Below are 26,341 nucleotides of genomic sequence, written 5' to 3' on the forward strand. Positions count from 1 at the left end.
TGTCGTCACAAACGGTCAAGGATCTATCGTCTAAGCACACATCTACCGCCTAGATCCTTTCTTCTTATTAGTGAGGTTGACCCTATTCCCACCCTTGCGGGCGTTCGCCTGCCCTAGAGACACATAAGAGTATGGATCAGGACCTCCAAGACGCTTGATGTCTCCTCCGCCACGCTACGGAAAACAGCGTCAGCTGGATGTACGCGGACGATCCCGAAATTGACAGTGCCTCACCTTGGCCCTGAACTCATCACCGAGCCTCACCTTGGCCATCTTCTTCCTCTTCTCCATGACTTGCTCTCTCCTCCCTGCTTGTCCACCCGCTGCCGGCCGCTCGTCATCCATATCCATGGCATCTTCGCCTTTCGCCCTTTTGGTACCTCGGGCAAACTTGATGCTTCCACTCGCTGTCCGGGTCTGTCCGTCAACCCCGCGTTGAGCAGCGAGGAATGCTCTTCCAGCGCCTGCCTCATCTGCGTCGCCAGCATTTGATCCGTCTGAGTCTGAATCTTGAATGACGAGGCGACCCGATTTGTCAGTTTTGAAATGGCTTGCATCCTGACCAGGCTGTCGCTTTTGACCTTTGGCCATATTTTCTGAGAACGTCAGGAAGAGTAGACGACTCGTACGTGGTGATAGACAACTCACTAGATACTCCTCCTGCGATGGACCGGGACAACAAATCCAAGGGCTGATCACCTTCTGCGCGGATGTAGCCTTGACCAGGAGCTGGCTTCTTCTTCATGGCTGACTTGAGCTGTTGTTTGCCGGAAGGCTTTCGAACAGGTTCATCGTCATCGCTCGCTGCGGATTCAGATTCTGAATCAGAGTTATATAGCACATCTTCAAAGGCATTTCCAGCAGTCGTTCTTGGTGCCTGAGATACTGCATCAGCACCGCCCTTCTTCTTTTGCCACACTTTGACTCACCTCAGCCTCATCGTCACCCTCCTCTGCGGCGCCCTTTGCCTTCTTCCGCTTCGCCTTATCCTTCCGTTTCTTGATCCCCTCAAGTACTTTCCTCTCACCTCCTTCTGGAGCACACTTGTACACTGCATCGTATCCAAATTTGCGTATCATTCGCTCGAAAATGTGTATGGTCTTCTGCTTGAAGTGATTCTTATGATCATGAACCCAGCCAAGAAGTGCAGGTACAAGTGTAGGCAGATGCGGGACGATAAGATTGGGGGGAAGAGTGATGGTAAGGAGCTTGATAAAGCCCAAGGCGGATTTCACAATCTCTCGGTTCTTCGATTGCAGGAAGACGGCCGTGGTGGAAACGAGTTCAGATAGCGTCGTAGTGGAAACTTGAGCTGGACGGAAGAAGACTATCAGCAATAGTCACAATGGAACAGCAGAGCACTCACGATGATACTCAAAAACCAAACGAGACAGGGCATTGATACTCGCACTGATCATGTGCGGTGTCGAGCTAGTCAGACCGGCAGCGACCATTGTAATGAATTCCTCAACCGAAGCATGGACAGTTTCGTGAGCCAGAGTCTCCACAGCCACGTCCATTTCATCGTCGGCTTCCAAATCCACACCTGCTTGTCGGGAGATCGTGCCTCCAAGACTCATCTTGTGAGCCATCACCACGAGCAAGTCGAATCCGGCATCTCGAGCTCGCTCGTTAATCTCTTTGGTCCCAAGAACAGCCTCTGACAGGAGCTCAGGAACAAGGTGGAGCTGCGAGGGACCTAGATGATGAACAATGGTGGAGATGAGCTGCAGTCGGTCCTGCAAGCTTGGGTCAGTCTCAGATCAAATATCAGTATCGTTTACTACTCACTCGCTGGGTACCTGGTCCTACGCTGCCCTCTGTCTCTCTTATGGCCTCTACGAGCTTTGCCAGATCCTGATCTTCCCCGACCTTGCCAGAATCGATCAATCGGTTCAACAAGCGATAAGTCTTCTTCTGTACTGTCGCGTCTTGGTGCTCGAGCATGACTTTCGACGCGCTGGCGTTGAACAATGTCGAGCTCTGTGCGGAAGCCAGGAAAGGCGTGAACACGATCAAGAGGTCCAGCATGGTATGTGAGACTGGCGATCCGCCTTCACTCTGAGGGAACGAATTGTCGAGGTTGGAAGAGAGGTGGGAGGTGACGGTTTTGAAGGTATTGACCAAGTCGGCCTCTTCCATAATGCCTACCCAAAGACCAATGACGTCTCCAACAGGGCCGCGTTGGTCTCTTGGCAGTTTGGAGAAGACGTTCAAAAGGACAGAGACCATGTCTTTCGTAAGAGACTTGAGATAATTCAAGTTCCCTTGAGCTCCAGCCTGATCCAGCCCAAATTGCTTGCGAAGCTCTTCGGCAGGAGTTGCCGACGAGGCGAGTCGCTCTGTGGAACTGATCAAGAGAGACAGAGCTCGAATGAGCGGGGTCAAAAGAAGCGGTTGCGTGTAGAGCAGGTTGGTGAGCAAAGTCAGGAAAGGAGTTGTAAGCCCCTGAAAACACGCCCGATGAGCCTGATTGAAACCTGGACGACACGGGAGCTCACCTCCTTGAGATCCCTAGGCGTTTCGCAGAACCCTGGGAAGCAGTTCCAGATCTGGACTACCAGGGTCTCCCAGATTTTCGCTTCTCCTGAGCGGTCGCCATCTTCTGCGGCGACTTTGCGTGAGAACAAGCGTTCGGACAGCGGACGGAAATAGCTAGTGAAGTACGCCAGTGAGTCGTTGGTGGTCCTAGCTTTGATCAGAGGCAATAGGTGAGCTCGGCCAGGCTGAGGCGCTGAACCGGAGCTGTGACGTTTCAGCCATGTCAAGACCGAAGAAGGCTCAACTCACGCATCTGGCTCAATGTTTAGCGGTAGGACCGCTAAAACCTCTTCTACACCCATGACTTCGAAACACATGCCTAGCAGATCATCCAGCTTTTCTTTGTCCCCAAAACCAGGATTGACCCGGAGATCCGCGACAGTTACCACGAGCGGAAGGAGTAGCTCAGCAGCGGCTGTCCGACCCGTACCTGTTTGATCTACCATTGGACTTGCAGCTGCCATTCGTAGTCTCAAACGCGATACGAGCGCCGTGATGATCGGCAACAGATCTCCGAGATGTAGAGGATGGCTCGTCATAGCCGACTCGACGGTCTCGATCATCTTGGCCAAGAAGGGAGTCTTGGACTTTTTCCGTCCGCTCGATCCATCGCCATGTTGCCGATGATAGGTGACAGCTGCGAGTATTGCATCATCTGTGAGGCAGTATCGGGCTAGACCTTGGGACCCGATAGCTTCAGAAGCCGCTTTCGTAATCTCTTTGGAGGCTTTCGGGTCGAGGAGGATAGACATGAAGAGATTGAGAGCTCGAACGAGGTATACTGCGAGAGAGAGAGGGTCCTGGAATGACAATTTGATGAGAACTGAGGTGATGGCTGAGAGATAGGATGGGACGTCGGTAGAGCTCAACTTGACGTTCGGTGGAGAAGCAAGCAGTGATTCGAGGATGGTAGGCAGACTGGAGATGGAAGATTGTGCAGCTGGATTGTTCGGTGGAGGTCGAAGAAGAAGAGCGAGGAGATCGTAGATCTGTTGAGTGAGATGCGGAAGTGGAGGGAGGCTCAGAAGACGGTCACATAAAGTGGAGAGATGCTTAGAGTGCGAGTCAGAAAGATGGTCCGAGGGAATGAGGTTCACTCACCTCGTCGCCCCAAACAGAGACCCAACCTCTGAGACCTTGAACAAGCCAGATGACCTTCTTGCCCTCATCGCCGCCATCGAATCTAGCCTTTTTGCCTTTGGCCTCGCCTCTGCTCTCCTCATCTAGGGCTGATAGCATCCAGTCCCGCGCCCGACCAGTGTACGGATGGTTTCCTGCAATCATCTTTGGTGGGATCGGCGTCGTCAAGACCTTTCTCAAGCCCTCCTGTGCCAGATGACGGACTTTCGGCCTCGGGTCAAGGTTCAATTCAAGGATGTATGACCAAGCCTTTTTCAACAAAGGTGATGAATTGAGCTGTGAGGATGTTGAGGCCAGGATAGTGGATGTTGATATTTGAATCAAGGATCGCAAGGCCGGCGGATGAGGCATAGCCGTCTCGAATAGTTCCAGGACGTGGCTCATAAGAGGATCAATCTTTGAAGCTACGACTTTGGCGGGTGCCTCGGGAACAACCAGCGCCAAAAGGTACAGTGTAGCAGGTATCAATGCTCCTTGACCCATGTTTTCACTTTCTGCCATCTCCTCGTCCGCTCCTCGTTTGCTCGTAGCTGGACGAGCCGGAACTTCGTCGGCACATGCCTTTTCGAGACACTGGAGCAGGGCAACAAAGTAGGCTGTAGGAGACGGTCCAGAGGAGACCAAAGAAGAAGAAGACGATGATGACGAGAGGACAGTACTGTTGAGGGTCGACTCGATTGCTTCAAGAAGTTGAGCTGGTTTAGCTTGATGAGCTTGAGCGGAGGAAGTTAGCCGGCGAAGTTTGGCGAGTGAGGTGGAGAGCGACTCGCCGCTGCCATTATCGGCAGGCACGGCGTCGGACATGGCAGATGTTGAGAGCTGATCTCCTCTCAAGGGCTTTCTCCAACAACGAAGTCACACTGCTGTCTTCGAGCGTCAATAGATGCCCACCACCAGCAGCAGCAGCGAATCTCAAGTTGCACACAATCTCAAAATTTCAGAATTTACGTAATTTTCCCACGGTGGCGGCTGAAATGTTGGCGGCGGCTGATTTCTTTGGGAATTGTTTATCATGATCATCCCTCAGTTCATTGTTATCTATCCATCCATAAGTGAGCAGCGAGCGAGCAATCGAGCCATCAGAGGACTATCCTGGGCTAATTCCTGCTGCCTAGCTGCGTCTGTATCCTCTCTATCGCTATGGATCATCGGTCCGCTACCCCTGGGGGTCATCAAACGCCAGGCATTCCAACATCCAAATTGTCATCTCGTCGACCTCAAATCAGCGTCAATCCACTGCGACCCGCACCTGCTCCTCCCCTCTCTTCCTTGCCATCGCACGTCGCATCTTCTCATCGTTCTCCACCATTGACCTCAACCTCGAGGGATAATCAGCGTCCTGAACCTGGGCATGTTCTGCCAAAGGAAGGCGGAGTGGGAGTGGGGACGAGGTTGAAAATCAAATCTACGCCGTCTGCTGAATCAAGGTACAGGACTCCCCTGGGTCCCCGAACATCAGCATATGGATCACAAGGAGCTAGCAGCGGACTTGGAGGTGCTGTCGTCTCCGCTGCCAGGAGATTACATCGAGCCATCACCCCGAGTGTTAGTGGTGGGTCTTGGGCGGAAGTTGGCGCTCTTGCCGTTGAAGAAAACTTGGACGAACCTTGGGAAATGTTGAAGTCCAATGAGACCGTTCTGGTGACTGTGAGGTGAGTATCATCCATAGGGCAAGCCAGCTACATACTGAATCATGCTACAGGGTGCGCCCACCCAATCAAGCGGAGCTGTCGAGAGATGGGACTTCCGTCTGGGACACACCGGGCTACGATGACCACTTGATTAAATTGGCCAAAGGCAGAGATGGAGGCCGCGATGAACGAGAATGGGTTTTTGGTGAGCTGGAATCGATCGAAAGGATGAGCTCACGAGTTCTAGATCGGATCTTGGACTCTTCAACGGACAACGCCAGAGCCTATGTGACATCTGCACGAGCGCATGTCAGGTGTGCGTGAGATCATCAAGTGAAATTGTTGAGCCTGACAAGAGATTAGCCGCCATGGACGGATACAACGCTGTCATTTTCGCTTATGGTCAGACTGCCTCAGGTGAGTCTTTACCGTTGTTGGCGGTGCTGAGCCTCCCCAGGGAAAACATTCACCCTTAGTGGTTCCCCGTCGTCACCCGGTATCATACCTCTATCCGTTTCGGACCTCTTTGCTGGCATTCGATCAACACCGGATCGAGAGTTTCTGCTCCGAGCTTCATACCTTGAGCTATATAACGAGACCATCTTGGATCTCCTCAGCCCAGGGACGAGCAAAGAGCTCAGCTTGAGTGAAGGGAAGAAAAAGGGCGATATCATCATCAATGGATTGACCGAATGTGCCGTGAGGACAGAAGACGAAGTCAAGAGACTTTTGCGACTTGGCGAGGAGAGACGGAAAGTTGGAGGAACCGATTGGAACACGAGAAGTTCACGAAGTCATTGTGTCTTTAGGATCGTAAGTGACCTCGAGCCTCATTGGACTGTACTGACCAGCTGCTTTCAGGTGATCGAATCAAGGGCTGCGAGACCCTCCGTACCTGATGATGGATCGCGCACCCCAGGTGGTGGCCTTCTGGCGGCGGGGGACAAAATGACTAGAATCTCGACCCTATCTATAATTGGTGAGCATGCCTTTATGGGGACATGGCACCGAGCTGAGACGATGCGCAGATCTGGCTGGATCCGAAAAGCACACCAGCTCGAAGGAACGTAATGCCGAGGGGAAGCACATCAATCAATCGTACGTAGTGCCGAATCCGTGCCCGCATATCAAACGTCTGAACTTTCGCTTCAGACTTCTCACACTCAAGCTGGTAATCTCGAAACTTGCCGACTTGGCTTCGAAGCGAAACATCACGCATATACCATACAGGGATTCGAAGCTGTAAGCCAGCTTCGCGACATTTGGAACTGCTTCTAACCACCCGATGTAGCACTCGGCTCCTTCAGCCGTCTTTATCGGGTGATGCACTCATTTCAGTCATCTGCACTGTCTCACCCTCCGCGGTCAACCTCGCTGAATCTCTGTCTACCCTGGCATTTGCGCAGGGTCTCAAGCGCGTGATGCTCAGGGCTGAGAAGAAAGAAGTGGTGGATCCTCAAGCGCTGATCCAGCAGTATCAAAACGAGATCGCGGAGCTGAGAGCCTTGCTGAGAGAGAAGGAGACAAATGTTGGGCCGCCCAATGGGTCCAGATCGGATGTGAGTGATCGCATGATTTACTCAGAGTGATTTACGGTCATGTCTACAGCGAACCAAAAATGAGGCTATGGAGAAGCGATTAAATGAGCTTCGAAGCTTGATCTTGACGTCAAACAATGTCTCCACGATGGAGCCGAGCGGATCCGAGGTGATCACAAGCTACATGTGGGATCGAGCCAGTCTGACACGTGCAACAGGGCATGGCGAGGCCTTTAAGTCCGACCAAGCTCAAGTATCCGAAATTGGACTTCGACAAGTCTACCACAGAGGTGAGCTTTTTTGGGCCATGTCCTTCAGTGAGCTGACATCGCCGTCAAGCTGCAAGAAGACCTTCATGCCGCCCAACTCAAGATTGCAGATCAAGAAGATGAGATTGCTCGTTTAGGCTGGGAACTGGAGCTGAGGCCCAGGGATGTGGACTCAAGGGTGGCTGATTTGCAAGAGGAAGTGGCGGGTCTGAAACTGATTGCAGGTGAGTGATACCCTGTGAATGGAGTTTCTTGGTGGCGGATAGCTGACGAGCGATATCAGCCGATTACGAGCGCCACCTGCGGGAGCCTACACGAAAGGTGCGGGAAGACGTCGAGAGGGAATTTGCGGCAAAAGTGACCAAGCTCGAGAGTCAGCTAGAGTCCAAGAGGATCTGGGCGAATCGATTGGATGAGAACTTCAGGGCGGTGACTGCGGAAAACAAGGAGCTCCAAGCGGTGAGTTGTCAGGAGGGAAACGAGGCATTCAACATGCTTGCTGCCCTTGAGCTGATCAGAATTCCATGACTAATGAACTGCAGAGATGCGAAGATGCCGAAGCAAAGGTCTTCCAGATCATGGAATGGATCAACTCTGCTTTGTCAGATGGACCGTCCATATCTCCATCTTCATCCACCTCTTCCAATCTCAATCTTCCGACTCTCGTCGTCTCTCAGGATATCCCTAGTCGCCGAGTCGACGACTTCTCACCCACAGCTGACTCTGGCCTCAAACGTCAAAGTACCATCACATTGACCAATTCCAAGATGACTCGAGCGCAACTCAGCATGATGGATCTGGCCGGTCTCCAAGATAGGTTCGGCAGCCTGGGTACTGGTGCACGAAAACCTCAGGCTTGTACAAGTATGGCGTCCAGAGGTGGTGTATTCGATTGGGACAGGGAGACTGCTCAGATGGACGAAGGTGATGAGGATGAAGTGTATTGATAGGATGATGTAATCACGTGATAGTGTCCAGTAAATAAGCTTAAATCAGAGCTGCACGCCTAATTTCAACGTTTCACAATTTTTTGGGTGGCATCACACTTCACCGAGTACTCATTTGACAGCAGACGACGACGACGACGACGACAACGACAGCGACAGCGACGACGCAGATGACGAGCAGCGGCTAGTGGCGGTAGCTCTGCTCAGTGGCGACCGCTATGACCAGACACCGTTCATGACGATGAGTACGACTGACCCGGAAAACCGACAAGCGGGTCACACGCCGCTCCGACCGAAGATAATGACCGAGAAGAGACCGGACCCGACGACGACAACGACCATGGAGGTGGATCCTCCTCATCATCCGCCTCGTTCGAGACCTCTCAATTTGAGTATCAAATCGGGCGGTTCGATGATCTCATCCATCGTCCTTTCCCCTTTTCCCCCTCTTCCACCCACACCGGCGGATATCAGCGACTCCGTGCTGCACCTTTCCCCTGGCTCGGATCACGCATCACAAGCATCAGTCAGCAAGTCAACCCTTGTCCCTGGCCTCACATACCTCCTTGGAGATCCTCTCAAACCCTCTCAGACAAAGGCTTGGGATGGGCAGACCGCATCTACATCTCCCAAAGATAGTCTCGTCCCACAGACTCACCGATCGGTTCCGTTCACAGCTAAAACTCCTGCCGGTATCACATTCACATACTCTCCCTTGACGGCCTCTTCGAACCGATCAGTACCATCTACCTCGTCCTCAGGCTCATTCAAGGCTAAGGGCAGTCGAAATAAGCAAGGATGGGCAAATCTACCGATTGGAGTGATGCAGTGAGTCTGGGTCTCTGAGATGGAACCTTCATCGAATCCTGCTGACGAGACATTAAAAGCAACATCTTCGGTCACATGCTCGCCGAAGTAGCTTTGCCCGATCAGCTGGGCCATTGGCTCTCTGACGAGGCTCAAATTCTTGGTCTGGCGATGATCCAGCGAGCCGAGCTCTGCCGCTTACGACTCGTATGTACTGGCTGGCGAAATGCAGTGGATCCACATTCCTTCTGGCCGGAATACACTCTCCTGTTGGATCCATCGAAACATCACCACTCTACTTTGAGCGATCTCGAAGCTTCCTCTCTGACACCGTCCACCCCCTCTTTCCCCACTCTCTTCCATCGGGCTCGACACACGACTCTATCGATATGTATCGCTTGTCGGCTAAATCACCCCAAGCGACTCGGACTTTACCCTGCCAACCGGCGTCGTCTTTGCTTCACTCGATTCTTCGGCTCCGCACCTACATGCGACAAACACCATGGTAGCTTCTGCTCCTCCTGCCTTATTGAGCAGGAGACCAGGCCATATCAGCAGCGTAGGAACGGTCAGACCGTGACGGTTCAAATTCCTACTGGGATCATCAGGTACCTTTTGCGGACCGAAAGATCCGATACAGATCCCCAAGGTCGCTCTCGACAGGGCGGAATCATCTGTGAACGATGTCGGATCGACGACATGCGAGAAGCGGTTGAGATCATTCAGCCTGGTCTCGATGACTCCGATTTCAATCTTGACGCCACTCAGACAGACGCCGCAAATTGGTACCTTGATGAAAGCAAAGGCGATTTGAGGCTAGTTGCGAGACTCTCTCTTGAAGAATTGTGGCTGCGAAAACATACACGATGGGACGAACTCCATCTGGTCGCGATGGAACTCCAGTACGAGGAAGCAAAACTCCGCTTGGAATATCTGGTCCACAACAGGAGACATAGCTTGAAGGATAAGACACGGTGGTGTCTTCTTGTTGGGGAGCTGAATGGCGTTGACGCTGGATCGGACGTCGAGGCGGTCCGAGCAGTGGACTCAACGGTCAGGAACATGCTCCAGTATAGCAGGTGGAAGGCAGAAGCAGCAGGCAAAACATTGACACAGGATGATATAGACAAGTGGACTGACAATGGATACTTGGAGTACAAGGCAAGTTGTTTTGCGAGCAGCACCCTAGAGCAATCGGCTGATGTGTCATGCTAGTGGTGGAGCATGTTGTACAAGAGCTTGGTCAAGGATTGGATCACGGACCGTGTCCGACATGGATTCTGGATATCTCCATTCGAAGAATCAGTCAATCTGAGAACGGAAGAAGGCGTCATCGACAACATCCGTCGGTTTGCAGATCTGGCAAAGAGCGCTCAGCATCCATTCGCTTCTCGATTGGAAGATCCGTACGAGCCGGTCGACGCGCTTGAAGATCGAGCGGGATTGATGAGCGCCTTACCTGCACGCAGTGATGCTACCGAAACGTCTGTACCATCCAGCATCAGGCCAACGCTCCAGCTCATCAGAGCGCTAGAGGAAGAGTACGCCGAACAATTACGATGTGTCATCCGACCTGCTTTGGTCCAATGTGTCAAGTTGGCAGTGTATCGGTGTGGCAAGGACATTGCGAAAGCAGAGACAATGTGTGAGGAATGGAGTGTGGAGGCACTGTTGAGCCTCATGCGGAGGCCTGCAGCCTGGGTGAAGGATGGCTTGTTGGACGAAGAGCCACAGAGGATAGCTCGGGCGGGCAAGGTGCTTGATCTTGCACTTTGTTTGCCCAAGACACATTCAAAGAAAACGACGGACAAGCCCGATCTGGATCATCAGGTCGCTACCGAGCTCGTCCAAGCAGACCCCAAGTTTGCCGGGGAGCGGATCACAGTTGAAGTGGACGTGAACCACATCATGATCGATCATGTAGAATGGGAGAGCGTGACCTCGGCAGAAACAACATCGTGTGGTAGAGGCATTCAATCATCCGGCAGAGAGTCTTCCCCAAGGATCGAGATCGTACTTGAGGATGATGATGAGGAGACATTCGACCCCGTCATGATGATCCAAGAGCTCTCCGACTCACCTTCCGGTATAGCTCCGACTCCTCCGCCGACATTGAGTATTTACGACATCACATCGTCTGGAGACTCGTCGCCGCCTAGATCGAGCGCGAGGACCACATCGCCAGCATCGCACATGGTTGATCCTGTTCTTCGAGGTCAAATCAAGGAACGTGATCACCACGATCAACATGAGCATGATCACAGCCGTATGAAGTCTATCGATGATGTCCTTGAATTTCAACAACGCAATCTCCGCCGTGCTTCCGAGGCTTCGAACCCGAGAGGAAGGGAAGGGCCAGACTCCAGATCAGTTAGCTTGGGCAAACGGAAGGAGGCGCCGGGAGGCAGTGGTGGGGAATATGGCGAAGCGAGATCAGGACAATGTATTGCTGCGGCCTCCCAAGGGACACAGCGAGACCTCAAGATGGTTGATTCCGGCACTGTCGTTCCTTCTCACTATACAACAGCATCTGCTATCACGGCAGTCATCAAAGGGAGACATGGCGCAGAGTCTCCTACCGCTTTTCGTCACGATCAGACAAGCGCGAATCCAACCCGTCGATCTCCAGAATCTATCACGAGCACTTCTACCGCTTCGACGACCTCGAACCCATCCAGCGATGTGACTTCTGGTCCCGCCCTCATGACGCCCCGCGAGGATATTACCGAGTCGATACAACCCATCGTCAGATCTCAGCTTCCAGAACATTTACGTGATGCTTCCGAAGAGGATCTTAAAGCAATCGCAGAATTGACAGACGGGACCTTCGGTTCGACTTTTGCTCCGGCTACGAAAGCACCACAACCAATCTCTTCAAGTCCGACTGTCCATCATAAATCTCCTCTGGACAGAAGCTCGCCTCTAAAGAACCCCAAATCCTCAGGCCGTGCCTCTTCACCAGCATACTGCGCACCACTCAATAGAATTCCATACGTCCCTCCTCTGCCTGCCCATGCTCTTGGAGACAAGACAGTAGAGATCATCAAGCGGCTCTGGTGGGAGGTCAGAGCGGAACTCCGAGTGTGTAGATGTTCAATTTGTCTCAGATCACGAGCTGCAGCAAGAGCAGGGAGTGATTTGGAGCTTGATGATATCGACGACTTGGATGAAGATGTGGAGTTTTTCGACGAAAGGGAAGAGGCGGAATTCGAGGCCGCTTGGCGCGAGGCAGCGGAAGGGGGAAAGAGGTTGAGGTTGGGCTGAGCCGCGAACGGATCGAACGAGGCAATGGCCTCGTAACCACCGAGCGATACTCCGATAATTGGCCAGAATACAATGAACACTCGAGCGATGACGACAAACAGATTGACCACCTTTCAAATTCTTGTTGGAAGGATACCAATGGGGCAGTAGATGGATTCAGACCACACAATACGATTGATTCGATGACCGCTGCCACGATACACGACCGACCTCTTCGCCGTGTTGTAACACACTATATTTCATGCTTTGAGACTGTACATATAAAACAACGAGTTGCAATGATATGCATGATGTTTATGACGCGGTCTGACGCGCTATTCTCTAGTAATCTACTGCCGTCCCAGGGTGGCCAACGTCCCAGTCTCTCCCTCTGCAAGACGTTCCAGTACCTGACCAAAGGTTACTCCGATGGCATCCGCCTGGTTTGCTGTGAGACCCGCTCCGTCCCTGAAGGCTATGGTCACCCTTAAACCCGCAGAACTTCCAATCAAGTTGACGATCATAGGTGCCAGGAATGGAGTAGCAGCCGCCGTCCACCGTATATCATTCGCTCCCTCGGGTAGATCAACTCGAGTTAGGTTGGAGAAGAATATGGTTCCAAAGTAAGGTGATTCAGATATCACTTTACCGGCCAGGATGTCCTTGACGGGTGAAGGCATGGCCTTCACGAAACCCGCTCCGTATCTGCCACCTCGGATATAAGCCTCGTCTTTGGTAGTTTCCACCTGGATCTTGACCGCTGCCCAGAAATCAGTCTTGTCCAGGGGGAAGATGGTCCTTTTCGAAGATGGGACGGAAAAGTAATTATGGCTCCATTTAGGCGCTTTTGAACCAAGGCCTGGCCTCTCGTCCGTCATGGTGTAACAATTGAGCACCTGATTCTCTGTCTCCGGGACGACACTGGTCAGAGCCGTGAGAAAGGCCAGTTCCAGAACTGGATTTAGCGTCGGGATCCCATGTCGCTTTCCTTGAGATTTGACTCTCTCAAGAATGGACAAGGGATAGTCGTGGTGAGAGAAAGCTCCAGGTACGTTCATCGGATTCGAGCAGTTCATGGGCCAATGATCCGGTACTGGCATGTCGAGCGGTCCTTCAGGCACGAAATCCATCAAGTCCTCTACGTGGTGAGGATAGAATGGCTCTTTCTCCAAGGATGAGGAGATGTCGAGCTTGGAGTTTAGAATATGCTGGGCAAACGTCTTGAGTCCAGCAGCATCAACCAAGGTGTGATCAGCAGAGATGGCGATGAAACTGGGGAACGGGTCGGTGGTCTCTGGCGGAATTATGTGATCGACTTGGATCCGAAGATTGTTCAAATCCTTCATGTCTCTCAGAGCCTTGTTGAATGCTCTATCAAGTATAGTATGGGAGATGATGTCGTGCTCGGGTAGTCCATCTGGCTCGTACTCCCATCGATAAACTTTTGGCTGTTCGTCCGAAGGTTCCAAATACGCCTTTCCATCTTTGCCCGTCTTCTGTTTCGCACCGAGGATGGGGTGGATGACAGACAATTGCCTGATACGTTCTCGGAGATTCGTGGGCGAGGGTATCTTGTCAATGGACGGATATTGAATGAGCAAAGTTATGACTCGAAGGTGACCCAATTCAGTGAAAGCAGTCGAGATTAGACCGTGAACACCAACTGGAAAACTTGTTCAATCCTGAGGTCATTCTGCTGCAGGCGACTGGCTCACTATCTGGGCTTTGGCTCTCTGTGACCATCGTGAAGGCTGAACAGTGACAATATCACAACTCTATACCATGACTTGAGTGCAAGTCCATGAACAAGTTCTGCCAGATACGGTGATGATGCAAATGAATGAGTGAATGATCCAATCCCATTTCGGCCAAGCGGCGTCCAGCAGCGGCTGATTCGTCGGTAGCGATAGCGGCAGCGACCATAAAGGGCCCGAGATCTCAGTCATGGTGGCCGTGATGAGCCGCCGCCGTTGACAGCTCCTCAGACGTTCGACTCGTACAGCAGGAGAGATTCAAGCTACCATTCCAAGCGATACTGTGGTCGGTCCAGTTGCTCAGCGCAATTCCGACGCGTCCGACGTCGACCGGCCCGCCCTGTCAAGTTGCCGCCGGCGACCATGCATACACTTATGTGCTACGCTTTAGTCGCAGGCCTTGGACTTTCGCCTCTTCTTTGACGCCATCCTCACGTCACTACCTCATCACACTCCTCTGACTGCTCTGACTGCTTTGACTGCTCTGACTGCATCGCTTGCATACATCATCATCATCAGTATCATCATCCCCCAACCGGATGCCCCCTCGCCGCCCCACCTTGCCAAGACAAAGAGACTTGTACCTGTATCCCAAAATGGCAGCCACCATTGGCCCCTTCACCGCCTCGTCCCGAAATGAAAGTTGTGTTAGTGCAAAGGTGTCCTGGCACTCAGCTCTCGCGCAGACTTTGTGGTACAGGCCAAGAAGCAAATGAGATGCAAAATCCTACACGGAATGATCCTCAGGTCCATTTGCACCAAGACTTTTTCCAGGACAGAAACGGAACACCGCAAGGATAGCAGTGTTATCGGAGAAAGACCCTTGGACCTCACACTGCAGGTCGTCTGTCAAGGTGTCTTTCTGAGGCGAAGTGATGGGTACAGCTTGCCAAAGTGGAGTCCGAAGAGTCCGATGAGAACGTACATGATGCCCTCCTTCGTCATATATGGCGGTGTCAGATTCTCGTTGGAGCTAATGGTGACCCTGACCTCCCTAAGAAGGGATATAAAGAAGCCGAGCTAGCGAGCCTGTCTTGACCCGTAACATACCAGCTTCGAGGTCATATATCTATCTCGATCTTATAACTGACTGACTGAGTTATCGACTCTTCTTCATAGCCATTTGCCTCATCCTAATTTCATCAGCCCAAAAGATCTCGCCTCGACCATGCTGTCTCTTTCCCTCGTTACGAGCCTGGCTTTGCTCCTGTCCATGACTTTCGCCGCCCCACTGGAGAAGAAGCAAAACGGAGTCGAAGTCATCAACAACTGCTACCAATCGGGTCAGATTGCACTGACCTTTGATGGTGAGCTGGTATTTAACTCCGCCAGGCTTCACTCATCTAACGACCTGCCTTTCGCTTAGATGGGCCATGGAATTATGAACAAGATATCGCCAATGCCTTGAATGGCGGCAAGGGGACGTTCTTCCTGAATGTGAGTTCCATAGCTGGCCCCGGAAATGAGACTGATGCGGGACCAGGGAAACAACTATGAGTGTATCTATGACAAGGTGGATCAGATCCGATCTCTACATGCACAGTGAGTCAGGTCCTTTCAAGCCTGTCAGGTCATTTGTGGCGGATGAAGGGTTCGACCGAAGGTCCATTGCGAGACACAAGTGCACCCTCGCTGACCCCTACCCTCAGAGGCCACACGATTGGGTCGCATACCTGGTCTCATGCAGACATCACCACTCTGGACGAAGCTGGTATCAACGATGGTGAGCTTTACATTTCCTTTTCTCATGGTGACGTTCCTCGTGGAGCTAACTCTACCCAACCGCAGAACTCGAACGACTGGAGACTGCATTCATCAGAATTCTAGGACTCAAGCCTTTGTACTTTCGCCCACCTTACGGCAACATCAACGATCTCGCGTTGAAAGTCCTAGGAGACAGAGGGTACAAGAGTGAGTGTGCGACTGTCTGTTTCCGCCCCCACCCCTTTCTTGGCTGACCGCTGACGGATACTCGTTCCCTTCAGAGGTCTTCCTCTGGTCAGACGATACTGGCGATGCAAGCGGAGAATCTGTAGATTACTCCAAAGGGGTATACGACAACATAATCAATAATGTACCTAGCCCTCGGTTGGTCCTGGATCATTCGACGATCCCAACGAGTGAGTAACACACACACACACAGAGAGAGAGAGAGGCTTGTGGCGGAAATCAATGCGGCTTCGCCCTCATCGAGCGAGGTCATCATCAAAGACTGGTGATGATCTATGCTGACGACCGTTGCTCACAGCCGCTTTCGAGGTCCTCCCTTACGCTGTACCTCGACTTCAAGGGGCAGGGTATCAGCTCGTAGCTGTCGATACCTGCCTCGGGTCATCTGGCGAATGGCCATATGAATGGGTCGGTGAACCTGGAACGCCCGATGGCTCGTGGTATTGCTAGGCGCCGTTAAGAGACCGCAAGGACAATTTGTGTCAGCCGAGATACGTTTGGGATTGACATTTGAGGAGAAGTGGACATTGGCTGGGTCTCTTGTGGTGCGCGGACTTGCAAGAGAGCAGCTTAAATATATAATAATACTGTATCGACGTTGCCTGTATGACTGTCACCAGTGTGCTCATGTAGCTGTATATTGTTACCAGTCTGTGCGGGGTCCACATGACCTCTTTCACTGCTTCGTTACATCACACATGATATAATACAGATTATGCTTGAGTTTGAGCACGAACAAGAGATATATTGAAACGTGAGGACGCTCGACGGCCAACAGTTGACGGTTCATCAACCGGGTCGTGCCCGAGGGGAACAATCTTTCTTCACATCCGCGCACCGCATAACCTAATACACATCCTCCAGATCGATATATGCCTCATGCTCCTCCTCCTCTTCTTCCGCATGTCCTTCGTGTTCAAGACCCATCTGTCGTCCACTGAACCGACTCGAGAAATAATCATCGGTATCGGATATTTCGTACCTCGAAACCCCATTCACATTAACAGTCATGGTCCTTCCACGGGCGCCATAAGAATTGACCATGCTTCCCGAACTGTCCATAGGTGAGGGAATCGTTGGAGTCTTGACTGAAGATCGCATCGAATGAAGCATACTGTGCGCTCGGGATCGACCTCGACCACCATCTTGACCTGCACCAGAGATGACGGACCCAGCGCTGATGCTCGTATTCCTAGATCGTGTTCTGAGATCTGACACGCTGCTTTTGCGGCTCCTTGTGCCCAGTCCAAGGATACCCAGACCACCAAAGAATGACCATCTGTTCTCTTTTTCGATGGGCCTGTTGAAGTTGTTCGTTGAACCTGTAGTCGACTGGGATTGTCCGAAAGCCGCTCGAAGGGAGAGGGTACTTCTGTTAGGTTTGAGGGATGGTGCAGTCCTCGAGCGGTATTGGCTCAATAACGGTGTACTGGTCATTGACCTCAATTGGGGTATCAGTCCTTTGACCTTGGGAGGATGAGTTCCTTTCCCGCTGATGCCTTGCCCATCCACAGTAACGAACAGCTTTGGGGGCTGATCTCCAGGTACCATGGTCTCATGTCCGTTGTCGCTCGAGCCAACGTGCATGTCATCCTCGGAATGCGACTTGAAAGAGATTCCATCTGCATCTACTTCGTTCAGGGATATCTTGTCCTCGGAGATGATGGAATGAAGATCGGAAATCATGCTGCCAGGACTGCTCGCAGGCGTCTCATGCTGTTGACTGTTGTTGTACGATTGAGGTTGAATGGCCATAGGCATGCACAGTGGGTTGGGCTGTCGTAAGCGGGTTGTCGTAGGTCGCCGAAGATGTCGTGGAAGAGGATGCACAGGTGGAGGAGGGAGAAGAGGATTCAGGTTGGAATGAAGCATAGTAGAGACCGTCGGATTCAGACCAGATCCGCACGAGGGATGATATGATCCCGAGATAGATGGTCCAATAGGCAAGTTTGGGACTATATCTGAGGGCGATGAGTGGGAATGGCGATGCGTCAGATGTGCAGGAAAAGCTCGCGGAGGCGTAGGCCGTACAGTTGTCGAGGCTCTGGTCAAGCCAGGTTTGGGTGTCCGTGGGGACGTAACATCGACCCGGTGATCCTCATGGCTACTTGACCATTGCTGAGGAGATCCATTGATAGCTTTTCCATTTCGTATCGCAGTATCAAGCGCGGATAAGGATTGAAGCCGTTCTCGAAGCCTGTCAGACGGCTGCGACATGGCAGGGGCCCTGTTCTCTTGGCCATGGCCATCCAGGGCTACATTCTCATCCCGAGGCGAGTTTGGAAACGACCAGGTTGCAAGTACAGCGACGTCAGAGATGGATGATGTTGAACTGACAGAGGTATGCCGATGAGGGAAAGACTGGCGCTGTTGAATCGCGTGAGATTCTGACCCCCGGCGACTGCGAGCCGCCAATGCACCTGGAGAGTCGGTGCCCGAGCTGTGAGCCATGAGCGGCAAGGGAGGAGGGCGCATATTCTGAGGAGGTGGGACGGACGAAAATGATCGTTTGTGTTCGGCGCGTGTGGCAGACGACGAGGTGGACGGCTTGAAGGGAATCATTGGGGGAGGCATACTGAGCGGAAGAGAGACCGGTGAGATGGGTGAAGATGCTTGTTCGTCTATTGTCGATCGAGATCCTTTTCGAGCACGGGCTTGAATGATCGGAGAAGACGTCCTGGAAGATGCCAGTGAGGACAGAGAGAATCGAGGCGAGCAGATGGATCGGGATGATGATGATGTTGAGCCGTGTTCCTCCGGGCTTGTCAAGAACAAACCCAGTGACGACACATGGTTCTCGTCGGATAATTGTTCTGTCATGGCATCCCCACCTTCCAGTAGAGTTGGCAGAGAGATGGCAGACGTTGAAGCAAGGGGATTTCGTGATATTTCATGTAATCGTCCCATTGGCGCCGAGGACGTGTAAGATTGATTCAGATGGAGTAGAGAGTGTCGTTGAGGCATGGCAGAATGTGATCGTCGATGACTGACAGGTCGAGGGCGACAAGGTGAGGCATGAGGGGTGAGGTCAGAGTCATTCAGTAAGCGAGGAATCGGTTCCCATCGCCTTTCGTCCTGTTCATCGTGCTTTGGACTGGCGAGCAGGGAAGCAGAATGATGGTGCATCGGTCTAGGTCGTCGCGTGGGTGTATGATCATCCGATTCATGAGATAATGGTAGACGAACTCGCCCAACTCGTCGAGGAGATCCGTACTCTGATGCTGCATCCAGCTGGTGTGAGACGTTACTAGACGCCGAAGCTGTTCTACTTCGAGCCGGTCTATTCTTCTCGTCCGGAGATGGGTAGATAAGAGGCGGGGAGACGTTGATGAGGGATTTGACGGATGGCAAAGAGGGCAAGGCAGGGAGAGCGAATGGGGCCATGATGAATGAAAGTCGCTCCAATCAAGGACACAAGAGGTCGTCAGGTCGATAGATGGCTGTTCAGGTAGAAAGCTGACTTTGGCAGTACGGTTGATTCAACGATCTGTAATTCGTCAGCATGAGTAACGATAAAAGTGTGGGAGGGAAGGACCATATGCCAGCGCACTTCACTAAGAGACGCTCAAACGAGGTCTGCAGTGAACGTCGCCCAGAATGAGGAGACCGATGAGGATGAGGTGATTGAAAGGATGCTCACCTCTCCGACACATCGCTCTGTGAGGCTGTACAGCTAGGCAGAGTATGTGTATGGCTCGTATACAAAGGATTGCGGACAGCCAGAGAGGCTGGATAGAGATGTGATGGAGGGTTCTAGAAGACTCTAGTGAGGACTGGTGATGCTGCTCAATGCAGTACGAGTAGTTGAGAGACGAGATACCGGATGGACTTCAAGAGGATCCAAAAAGGCAGGGCTGTGTCGTGGGTTGAATCAACCCTCTCTAGTCTCGTGAAGGGTTGAGGGGATAGCGAGAGGGCCCACTTGGGTGAATAATGCAGTCCTCGAGCAGTGGACAGTCGATGGACTTGATGTCTTGCTCTGTGGGATGGTCGGTCCTTCTCCAAGACAGTCCTCGTCCAGAAAGATTTGTTTGGTGCTGCAAATGACAATCCGAAAAGAAGAAATCAGTCGCGAGAGGTAGTCGTGTCGATGTTGGTGTGCTCGGAGTGATCGACCGTTTAGCTGGGGATGGGGGTTTCTTGAGCTGTCACTCATCAACGGTCCAGCAAGGTGGTCGGTCTCGTGTCCTCGAGGCTGCTGCCGATTCGAAAGGTCTTCGAGTGAATGAGTTGAATGAGACGATACAGTCACTTTGAATTATTATTTTGTGGCCATGCTGGTGGGATGAACGCCTTTTGCCCCCAAGAAAGCGCCCTTTCTCCTCAAGCAGCTCTCTCACTCTCTCTAGCTTCTCGAGCTGCACTAGAATTCTCAATGTCGTCGTAGGTGCCGGGTCGCTCTGCTCATATCCGTTTACGACACGAGAGACAAGAAAAAAAAAGACAGAAAAGGACGCCATGGAATCATCATCCTGTCTTCCTGCTCTCTCTCTCTCTGTCTGTCTTCAAGACAATCTTGACTCGCCTCCTCTCGAGATCAACCCATGTTCATCCATTGATGATATATACTGTACTCACCTCGTCCCTCTCGTCTCATATTTTGATGTCAGAGGTCGGACATGAAAAGTGATATACCTCGTCAGATGGACAATGAGGATGCATAAATTCAACTAAGACAGCCCCCATGGCGGGACACGGGTTCATCTCCATAGTATAAAACTTCCTGTAACCCCAGAGTCGCCAGCTTGCGGGAGAGGGCGGAGGAAGGAGTAGACTCGTCCGAGAAGGTCCATGTTTGTTCTAGCTGGAATTTGGGTTGAACCTGTAACTCAAAAGCATGTAGCGATTGGAGAAAGGCTGGCCGATATCGAGTCGAGGTCGTGGCGATGGACCATTACGAGGGCCGGATGCATCCTCAGCAAAGTTGTAAGGCTTGGGGAACCCGATTGACGAAACTAGATCATATCATGTCCGGAGAGTTTCCAGTACACTCTCGCCGCTGACTAGGATACAAGGTCCACCGAGGATGATTCTATCCTCTAGGCTATTGTCCTTGACAAACTGTTTGATCTCTCCACTGTCTCCTGCTCCCGGTTGAAACCAGACTCCATGAGGGGATCGTGATTTGTCTTTAAACAGCTGTTCAAGAATCGGATAACCCTTGACGGGGTTGATGATGATGGAGATGGAGGTTTCGGACAGATCCTCGTTCTGGTTCTGAGTGGTCAAGAAATGTAGCTTGTGATGGGATCTATCTGTCATGCATGACTCACGAGGTTCGGAAGCATGGGCAGATCCTCTGCTTCTCCCCCGTTCGACCCGGGTTTCATGGGTTGGACGGGCAGGCCATGGTTGATGTACCTTGTGGGGTTCCGCTTCAGCTTTTACACTTACAATACTCGGTCTGTATCTCGCCTGCCCTCACCATCTCAGCACCTTAAGAGAACGATCAGTTCAATGATTTGCGGGCGGCCGTAGCCCCTCGATAATTCATCTCACCTTGTTATCCCATCTAGAGCGATCCGTCAGCACACTGCCAATGACAATGTACTTGTTCGCACCAAGAAAACGCTTCATAGCGGGAGTGATGGACATTGTGACGGCAAGTCGGGTGCGGTGCAGCGCGCGAGACAGATGTGAAGATCGAGAAGACTGACAACACAATCAATCAATGTTGCCGAGATCATTATGAGAGCGGCAAATCGAGCGACTCAGTTGGAATGAAATCGGTCATGTCGTCTGCAGGTGACATCTACATGCTAACATCTGGGCTGTTTTGTCTTATGCACAACGCGTACAGGACAGGTCAAGCACTTGTAACGAACCATGCACGCAACAGCATGAGCGGTAATGTCCTGCCGAAAGGGCCTCTCTACCCTTCCAGCTCGCCCCGCTTCAACAGCTCGGGATCAATCTTCTCCTCATCATCACTGTTTAATTCATCCCCTCCATCCGTCTTGCCAGATCCCTTCTTTTCACCTGGCATGTCACGTCCTGGTTGGACCTGCGCTTCGGGCGGTATGACGCCCTTTGAGCTGAGCAGCACCATTAACACCCGAATGACACCGGTGAACTCGACTACTTACTTGAGAAAGGAGAGCGAAGCGGAAGACGTGCAGTCAATCTGCCTTATCCACTTATGAAAGCTATTCAGTCCAGGTCAACTACCTTCACTCGCTTCGATGGAGATGTACTGAGCAACGACCTACATATGCGATTCCAATTCATCCTGTCTTAGCTTTTCGTAAATAAACTTGAGCTTGAATTCTTGCATTTTGTCGCCGTATAGCGCCCAATCGATAGGATCACGTTCAGCTTGAGGGTCTTTTTGTTCCTTGACCCGAGAGTTGTAAGAACCGAATTGAGGAGCTTCAAGCAGAAGACCAAGAGGGGGTGCTTTGGGAATGTGGATAGTTTTGGGACCTGTGAGGTGGAAAGTCAGTAAAGACCACATGATTGCGAAAGATTCGTCGTGACTGACCGAACGTCTCTGGGATGAGTGACGCCGGACTGTTGGTTCTGCACGCCAACATGGCCATAGAGATCATTTTGCGCTAAGAAACCGGCCACGATTCAGCGTCACGAGAGTGAAGCGGAGCAGGATGTCGCTTACAATTTGATGCAGCATAAAGCTCTGGCCGTGGATTCGGACCGAGATCCACTCGATATCTCCTACGACTTGTGGATCTCTGACCTTGAGATTCATCATGAATCGCTTGACGGTACGGTCTCTGAAAGGTTTTCCGACGGTGTAATTATGAAAGTTGCTATGAAGCGTGTCAGCGGTCTAAAACCCGTATCACGACTCACTGCGTCCCTTCAAACTCCTTGATCAAAGCTCTGAATTTCGCCAAAGTGTCCTTATCGACTCGCCAACCTCTTCGACGCTCGTATTCCCCTCTGGACCGGTTATCGAGTTTCTCCCTCTCTTCCCTCTTCGTCTCGTCTCCCGACTTCTCCGCCCCTGTACTACCCTCAATCGCCTCCGCGCCGGGCGCCAAGTCCACGCCGGCATCTGCAAATTCCGCTGCCACTCCAAGACCAGCTTTCCACCCTGGACTGGATTGATCGAGGTTGATCGTGAGAGGCTCCCCTGCTCGAGGTGGAAGAAGGCAATACGAAGGAAGAACGTATTCGTAGACTCGAGAATCACATGATCTGGGAAGCATCGCGCGTCAGTCTAGCACCGTTTGACATGTACTGCTCAAGGGGAGGGACACCTCACAATCTCGCTTGGAAAGACTTCAAGGTCCTCACGTAACCCCACATTCGGATTTGTTCAGGTAAGAACGAATTGACGTAGCTCTCGAGAGTCTCATGTTCAGGAGGTAATGGAGACCCGATGATCATTTTCATGGAAATGCTGAGGGACCACCGATGAGTAAGTTCCATGCGCTATGAGACTTGTCGCACTCTGACGTACCAATTTCCAGCAGCGTGTACTCCCGCGTCTGTCCTCGCTGCTCGTTGTACATCGACTTTCCGATGATCTACTGCGTTCTCGGGGGAGACTGCACCGGCTTTGATGAGTGCGTCGAAGAAATCGCCTTCAATAGTCTTTGCTCCATGGTGTGTCTGGCTGAACGAACGGCGGTCAGCGAAGGAAAATGTCAAAGGGTGGACAATACGAAAGACCCACATCTGCATACCAGAGTAGCCTGTTCCGCAGTACCTGCAAATCGTGAGATCATCCTCATCTGTAGTTTGGAGCACCATGAGCCCCACTCACCCGAGCAGAATGGCAACCTTTTTCTTCGGCAATCGTTTGACCTTGTCTCCGTTCTCATCGATTCCAGCTTCGTCCTCGTCCACAGCTCCACTGTCTTTCCCCCCGACAGCATCTGATGACTCCTTCTTCTGGTCCCTTGCACTCTGCTTGTCGCCTCTATGCCAATCTCTCTTGTCATCCCGTCCAAATTGACCCCTACGATCGCCAACCCCTTGACCTTTGTATCCTCTTCTTCCTTGTCCTACTAGGTCCTCCTCGTGACGGGGTCGAACTGAGCCAGACGAAGATTCAGCCTTGACTTTGGGCTCTTGTTCAGCCTTGAGATCATCTTTAGAGGCCAACTGGACTGAATCGGCAGCGTCTGCGGTCACGTCTCCGCTGACATCCGCCGCTTTTTGGTCCACTGCGATCTTCTTAGCTGGAGGCGCTGAATCGTTAATGGACTCGGAAGGACCTGGCGAACGGGATCTGGCTCGTTTCGATGATTCCGCCGTAGGAGCATTTGGAGCTTCGGACTCCATGTCCATGATGGAGGATGCGGGTCTGCTCGACACTTTTGGACCCAGGCAGGATGGTATGTACGGATAGACAGTCCAAAACATGTGCTTTCGAACATTTTCATTTTGCATCAAACTATCGTCCGTGGCACTGAAATTGAGGTCATGTACATAACAACGTCGTCTCGTACAACTACAGACATTGATGGCGGGATACGATACAGAGACCACAAGGGGACCTTGGGTGCTCCTGTTACCCTTCGGATCTGGTCTTCCAGGAGATGCGAGCAGTCCTGCAGAGATCGGCTCGAGAAATCTTACCTATAGTCGGGGCGACTCTCCCTTGCTCCCGACGTCCTTTTGGCGAGGCGACAATTATTGACGAAGGTTTAATTGTCGCAGGTTCAGCGCCCAAAACAGACCAAAGCCATGAGTGCTTGAATGTATTCAACGCTTCTTTGTAGATTTGGGTTTGGACTTCGGGACTGGCTCGGGCTTGACCTTACTTGGTCATTTGAAGAACGCAGTAATGGAAGGTTGCTGTCACCCGTTCAGCAGATCTTCTCGAGGACCTTATCCAAACGGCTTACCTCCTTTGAGCCCTCGGATTCGCTTTTTCTGGTAACTTTGGTCTGATGGCCTCCTTTGCGTTCCCTGGCGAGACCCTGAGTTGTCTCCGCGTCCTCGTCTACGGGATCCTCGCTCTTTCCCCGTTTCCGCTTACCCGGAGTCTGCGCTTCTTTCTTGACTACCCCGTCCGGAGGGGCTTCGTTCGGTGCGTTCGAATCATCTCCTATCTCTGGATCTAATTTGCTCTCAACCTTTGGTTTGACATCGTCGGACATGGGAGAAGCATCCGGTGTATTCGATTGGGATGTTGGTTTGACGTCCTGGTCCGGATCCTCCTTCTTCACTACCTCTGCCGACTTGCCGGTACCTGTCTTTTTGGCGGGTGATGACGTTTGCTTTTGGAAGAAAGACTTGATACCGTCTGATCGCTCAGATACAGGCTGGATGTACGTGGGCGAATTGGTACCAATCTTGCCGACTTCCGGTGGGACTGGAAAACTGGCCTGGATTCAGCCAGCAGGCCCAAAAAACAAGACAAATGCCAGTAGACAAAAGTTGAGGACCCACCAATCGAGTCCTTGTGTACCCTTCAGCAACGATCCCGTGCCGCCCTTACCATCCTCCCAACCTTTAACCTTTCCAAGGTCCAACCACCTCTCAATGTCCTCCCAATCTTTCAAGATACATGGCATCCGATCATGTAGCCAAGAAATGTCCTTGGCAGGTACAGTCGTCAGGATCGTATAGGTTGATAGAGGGATAGGATTACCAGTCGGATAAGGTTCACGATCGTCCCCTTCGCGAGGTTGAAATCGAGATTCGACCGGCGATACATATTCGACCGTATCGTATAAACCGGCAAAGAACATGAGCGGCGGAGATGCGTTGGTGTCTTGCTTCCCAAGGGGTAGACGAGTAAAGTGGGCAACTTTGCTGCTGGCCTTCTTTTGCCATTCGTAATAGCTTGAATGAGACCAAGTCAGGATTGATAATGATGTACAGGACTCTTGAAGGGACGCTCACCCTTGAGCAGGGATAATACATCGTTTGTACCCTTTTAGAGCGTGCCACATTCCTCCTGACGCAGGGTCACTACAAGGACGAGTCAGCTAGTGTATATACAGTATATCAACAGAGCACGTACAGGAGTGACTCCGATCTGGCATTGATCGTGTTCATAGGTCCACTAGGAGGATGTTTCGTCCAATGAGGAATTAAACCCCATTGCCTGCGGCGCAACGTGAGCGAGAGATCCTCAGTCAATCCTCACCGCTCGCAGCAGCACTTACATGGTCTCGATTACTGCCTCACCAGAATCGCGATCCCGATGAATGATAGGTTGACGTTGACGTGGAGCTACATTATAGCTGCGTTGATCCCATTGATGAGCTGATAGACAGGTTCGAAGACTTTGATATATCTCACTTTGGTCTGTAGTCCTGCTCTCGTTCCCAGCGTGGTCGACCACGTTGGAATAGTTGGGGTAGTTGATTCTGTAATCCATCGTAAAGTTCTTCGTTGGATAACGCAAGGGCATACCGCCCGCACATAATTCTTAATGCTCGTTCACGAGGGCCCTGTGAGGAGGTCCCCATCTATCAGTCCAGCGCAGGATCTCGTCGCTGCTCTCAGACTCACGTACAGTGACGAAACACGCCCTTGCTCGTCATCAAGCTACTCCTCGTCACTGCACCTGGAATGACCACCAGAGCCTGGGGCACCGGA

At 51.9% G+C, this 26,341-nt stretch overlaps 9 protein-coding genes across 9 annotated transcripts; 3 read left to right on the forward strand and 6 right to left on the reverse strand.

The window, feature by feature from the left end:
* Nucleotides 1-42: 42 nt before the first annotated feature.
* Nucleotides 43-4,485, reverse strand: BD324DRAFT_579670 (putative ribosomal protein; the record flags this gene model as incomplete). The annotated part of the gene is made up of 9 exons (XM_022013400.1): nt 43-174; nt 235-596; nt 649-885; nt 947-1,312; nt 1,367-1,739; nt 1,792-2,448; nt 2,502-2,745; nt 2,791-3,593; nt 3,643-4,485. 9 exons carry the CDS (start codon nt 4,483-4,485, stop codon nt 43-45), a joined length of 4,017 nt encoding a protein of 1,338 aa, XP_021871086.1.
* A 336-nt stretch (nt 4,486-4,821) lies between these two features.
* BD324DRAFT_642076 (P-loop containing nucleoside triphosphate hydrolase protein) lies at nt 4,822-8,066 on the forward strand (the record flags this gene model as incomplete). The annotated part of the gene is made up of 14 exons (XM_022017462.1): nt 4,822-5,333; nt 5,384-5,517; nt 5,560-5,628; nt 5,676-5,729; nt 5,770-6,125; nt 6,174-6,291; nt 6,341-6,410; nt 6,465-6,554; nt 6,604-6,871; nt 6,921-7,019; nt 7,069-7,140; nt 7,190-7,343; nt 7,403-7,578; nt 7,686-8,066. The coding sequence occupies 14 exons, from the start codon at nt 4,822-4,824 to the stop codon at nt 8,064-8,066; spliced, it is 2,553 nt and encodes an 850-aa protein (XP_021871087.1).
* Nucleotides 8,067-8,175: 109 nt separating this feature from the next.
* Nucleotides 8,176-12,416, forward strand: BD324DRAFT_624587 (hypothetical protein). Its single transcript, XM_022015716.1, has 3 exons — nt 8,176-8,894; nt 8,954-10,034; nt 10,089-12,416. The coding sequence occupies exons 1-3, from the start codon at nt 8,302-8,304 to the stop codon at nt 12,135-12,137; spliced, it is 3,723 nt and encodes a 1,240-aa protein (XP_021871088.1). The 5' UTR covers nt 8,176-8,301; the 3' UTR covers nt 12,138-12,416.
* On the reverse strand, nt 12,417-14,359 carry BD324DRAFT_624589 (hypothetical protein). The gene is made up of 2 exons (XM_022015717.1): nt 13,832-14,359; nt 12,417-13,779 (listed from the first exon to the last, which is right to left on the reverse strand). Exons 1-2 carry the CDS (start codon nt 13,857-13,859, stop codon nt 12,467-12,469), a joined length of 1,341 nt encoding a protein of 446 aa, XP_021871089.1. The 5' UTR covers nt 13,860-14,359; the 3' UTR covers nt 12,417-12,466.
* Nucleotides 14,360-15,083: 724 nt separating this feature from the next.
* On the forward strand, nt 15,084-16,270 carry BD324DRAFT_579268 (hypothetical protein; the record flags this gene model as incomplete). Its single annotated transcript, XM_022013369.1, has 7 exons — nt 15,084-15,177; nt 15,237-15,307; nt 15,354-15,412; nt 15,520-15,593; nt 15,659-15,781; nt 15,856-15,990; nt 16,119-16,270. The coding sequence occupies 7 exons, from the start codon at nt 15,084-15,086 to the stop codon at nt 16,268-16,270; spliced, it is 708 nt and encodes a 235-aa protein (XP_021871090.1).
* Nucleotides 16,271-16,490: 220 nt separating this feature from the next.
* BD324DRAFT_624601 (hypothetical protein) lies at nt 16,491-19,483 on the reverse strand. Its single transcript, XM_022015718.1, has 2 exons — nt 19,356-19,483; nt 16,491-19,307 (listed from the first exon to the last, which is right to left on the reverse strand). The coding sequence occupies exon 2, from the start codon at nt 19,202-19,204 to the stop codon at nt 16,667-16,669; it is 2,538 nt and encodes an 845-aa protein (XP_021871091.1). The 5' UTR covers nt 19,205-19,307; nt 19,356-19,483; the 3' UTR covers nt 16,491-16,666.
* A 1,302-nt stretch (nt 19,484-20,785) lies between these two features.
* BD324DRAFT_650667 (hypothetical protein) lies at nt 20,786-21,415 on the reverse strand (the record flags this gene model as incomplete). Its single annotated transcript, XM_022018185.1, has 4 exons — nt 20,786-21,031; nt 21,094-21,181; nt 21,246-21,256; nt 21,320-21,415. 4 exons carry the CDS (start codon nt 21,413-21,415, stop codon nt 20,786-20,788), a joined length of 441 nt encoding a protein of 146 aa, XP_021871092.1.
* Nucleotides 21,416-21,692: 277 nt separating this feature from the next.
* Nucleotides 21,693-24,076, reverse strand: BD324DRAFT_650668 (pseudouridine synthase; the record flags this gene model as incomplete). Its single annotated transcript, XM_022018186.1, has 10 exons — nt 21,693-21,855; nt 21,907-21,966; nt 22,030-22,243; nt 22,302-22,374; nt 22,434-22,587; nt 22,631-22,978; nt 23,046-23,183; nt 23,244-23,399; nt 23,460-23,492; nt 23,550-24,076. The coding sequence occupies 10 exons, from the start codon at nt 24,074-24,076 to the stop codon at nt 21,693-21,695; spliced, it is 1,866 nt and encodes a 621-aa protein (XP_021871093.1).
* Nucleotides 24,077-24,154: 78 nt separating this feature from the next.
* On the reverse strand, nt 24,155-26,300 carry BD324DRAFT_624622 (hypothetical protein). Its single transcript, XM_022015719.1, has 8 exons — nt 26,255-26,300; nt 26,042-26,193; nt 25,906-25,983; nt 25,761-25,844; nt 25,640-25,708; nt 25,184-25,579; nt 24,637-25,114; nt 24,155-24,586 (listed from the first exon to the last, which is right to left on the reverse strand). The coding sequence occupies exons 2-8, from the start codon at nt 26,164-26,166 to the stop codon at nt 24,557-24,559; spliced, it is 1,260 nt and encodes a 419-aa protein (XP_021871094.1). The 5' UTR covers nt 26,167-26,193; nt 26,255-26,300; the 3' UTR covers nt 24,155-24,556.
* Nucleotides 26,301-26,341: the final 41 nt, after the last annotated feature.

The sequence above is a fragment of the Kockovaella imperatae genome, assembly GCF_002102565.1.
Source record: "Kockovaella imperatae strain NRRL Y-17943 chromosome Unknown BD324scaffold_6, whole genome shotgun sequence".
Taxonomy (NCBI): domain Eukaryota; kingdom Fungi; phylum Basidiomycota; class Tremellomycetes; order Tremellales; family Cuniculitremaceae; genus Kockovaella; species Kockovaella imperatae.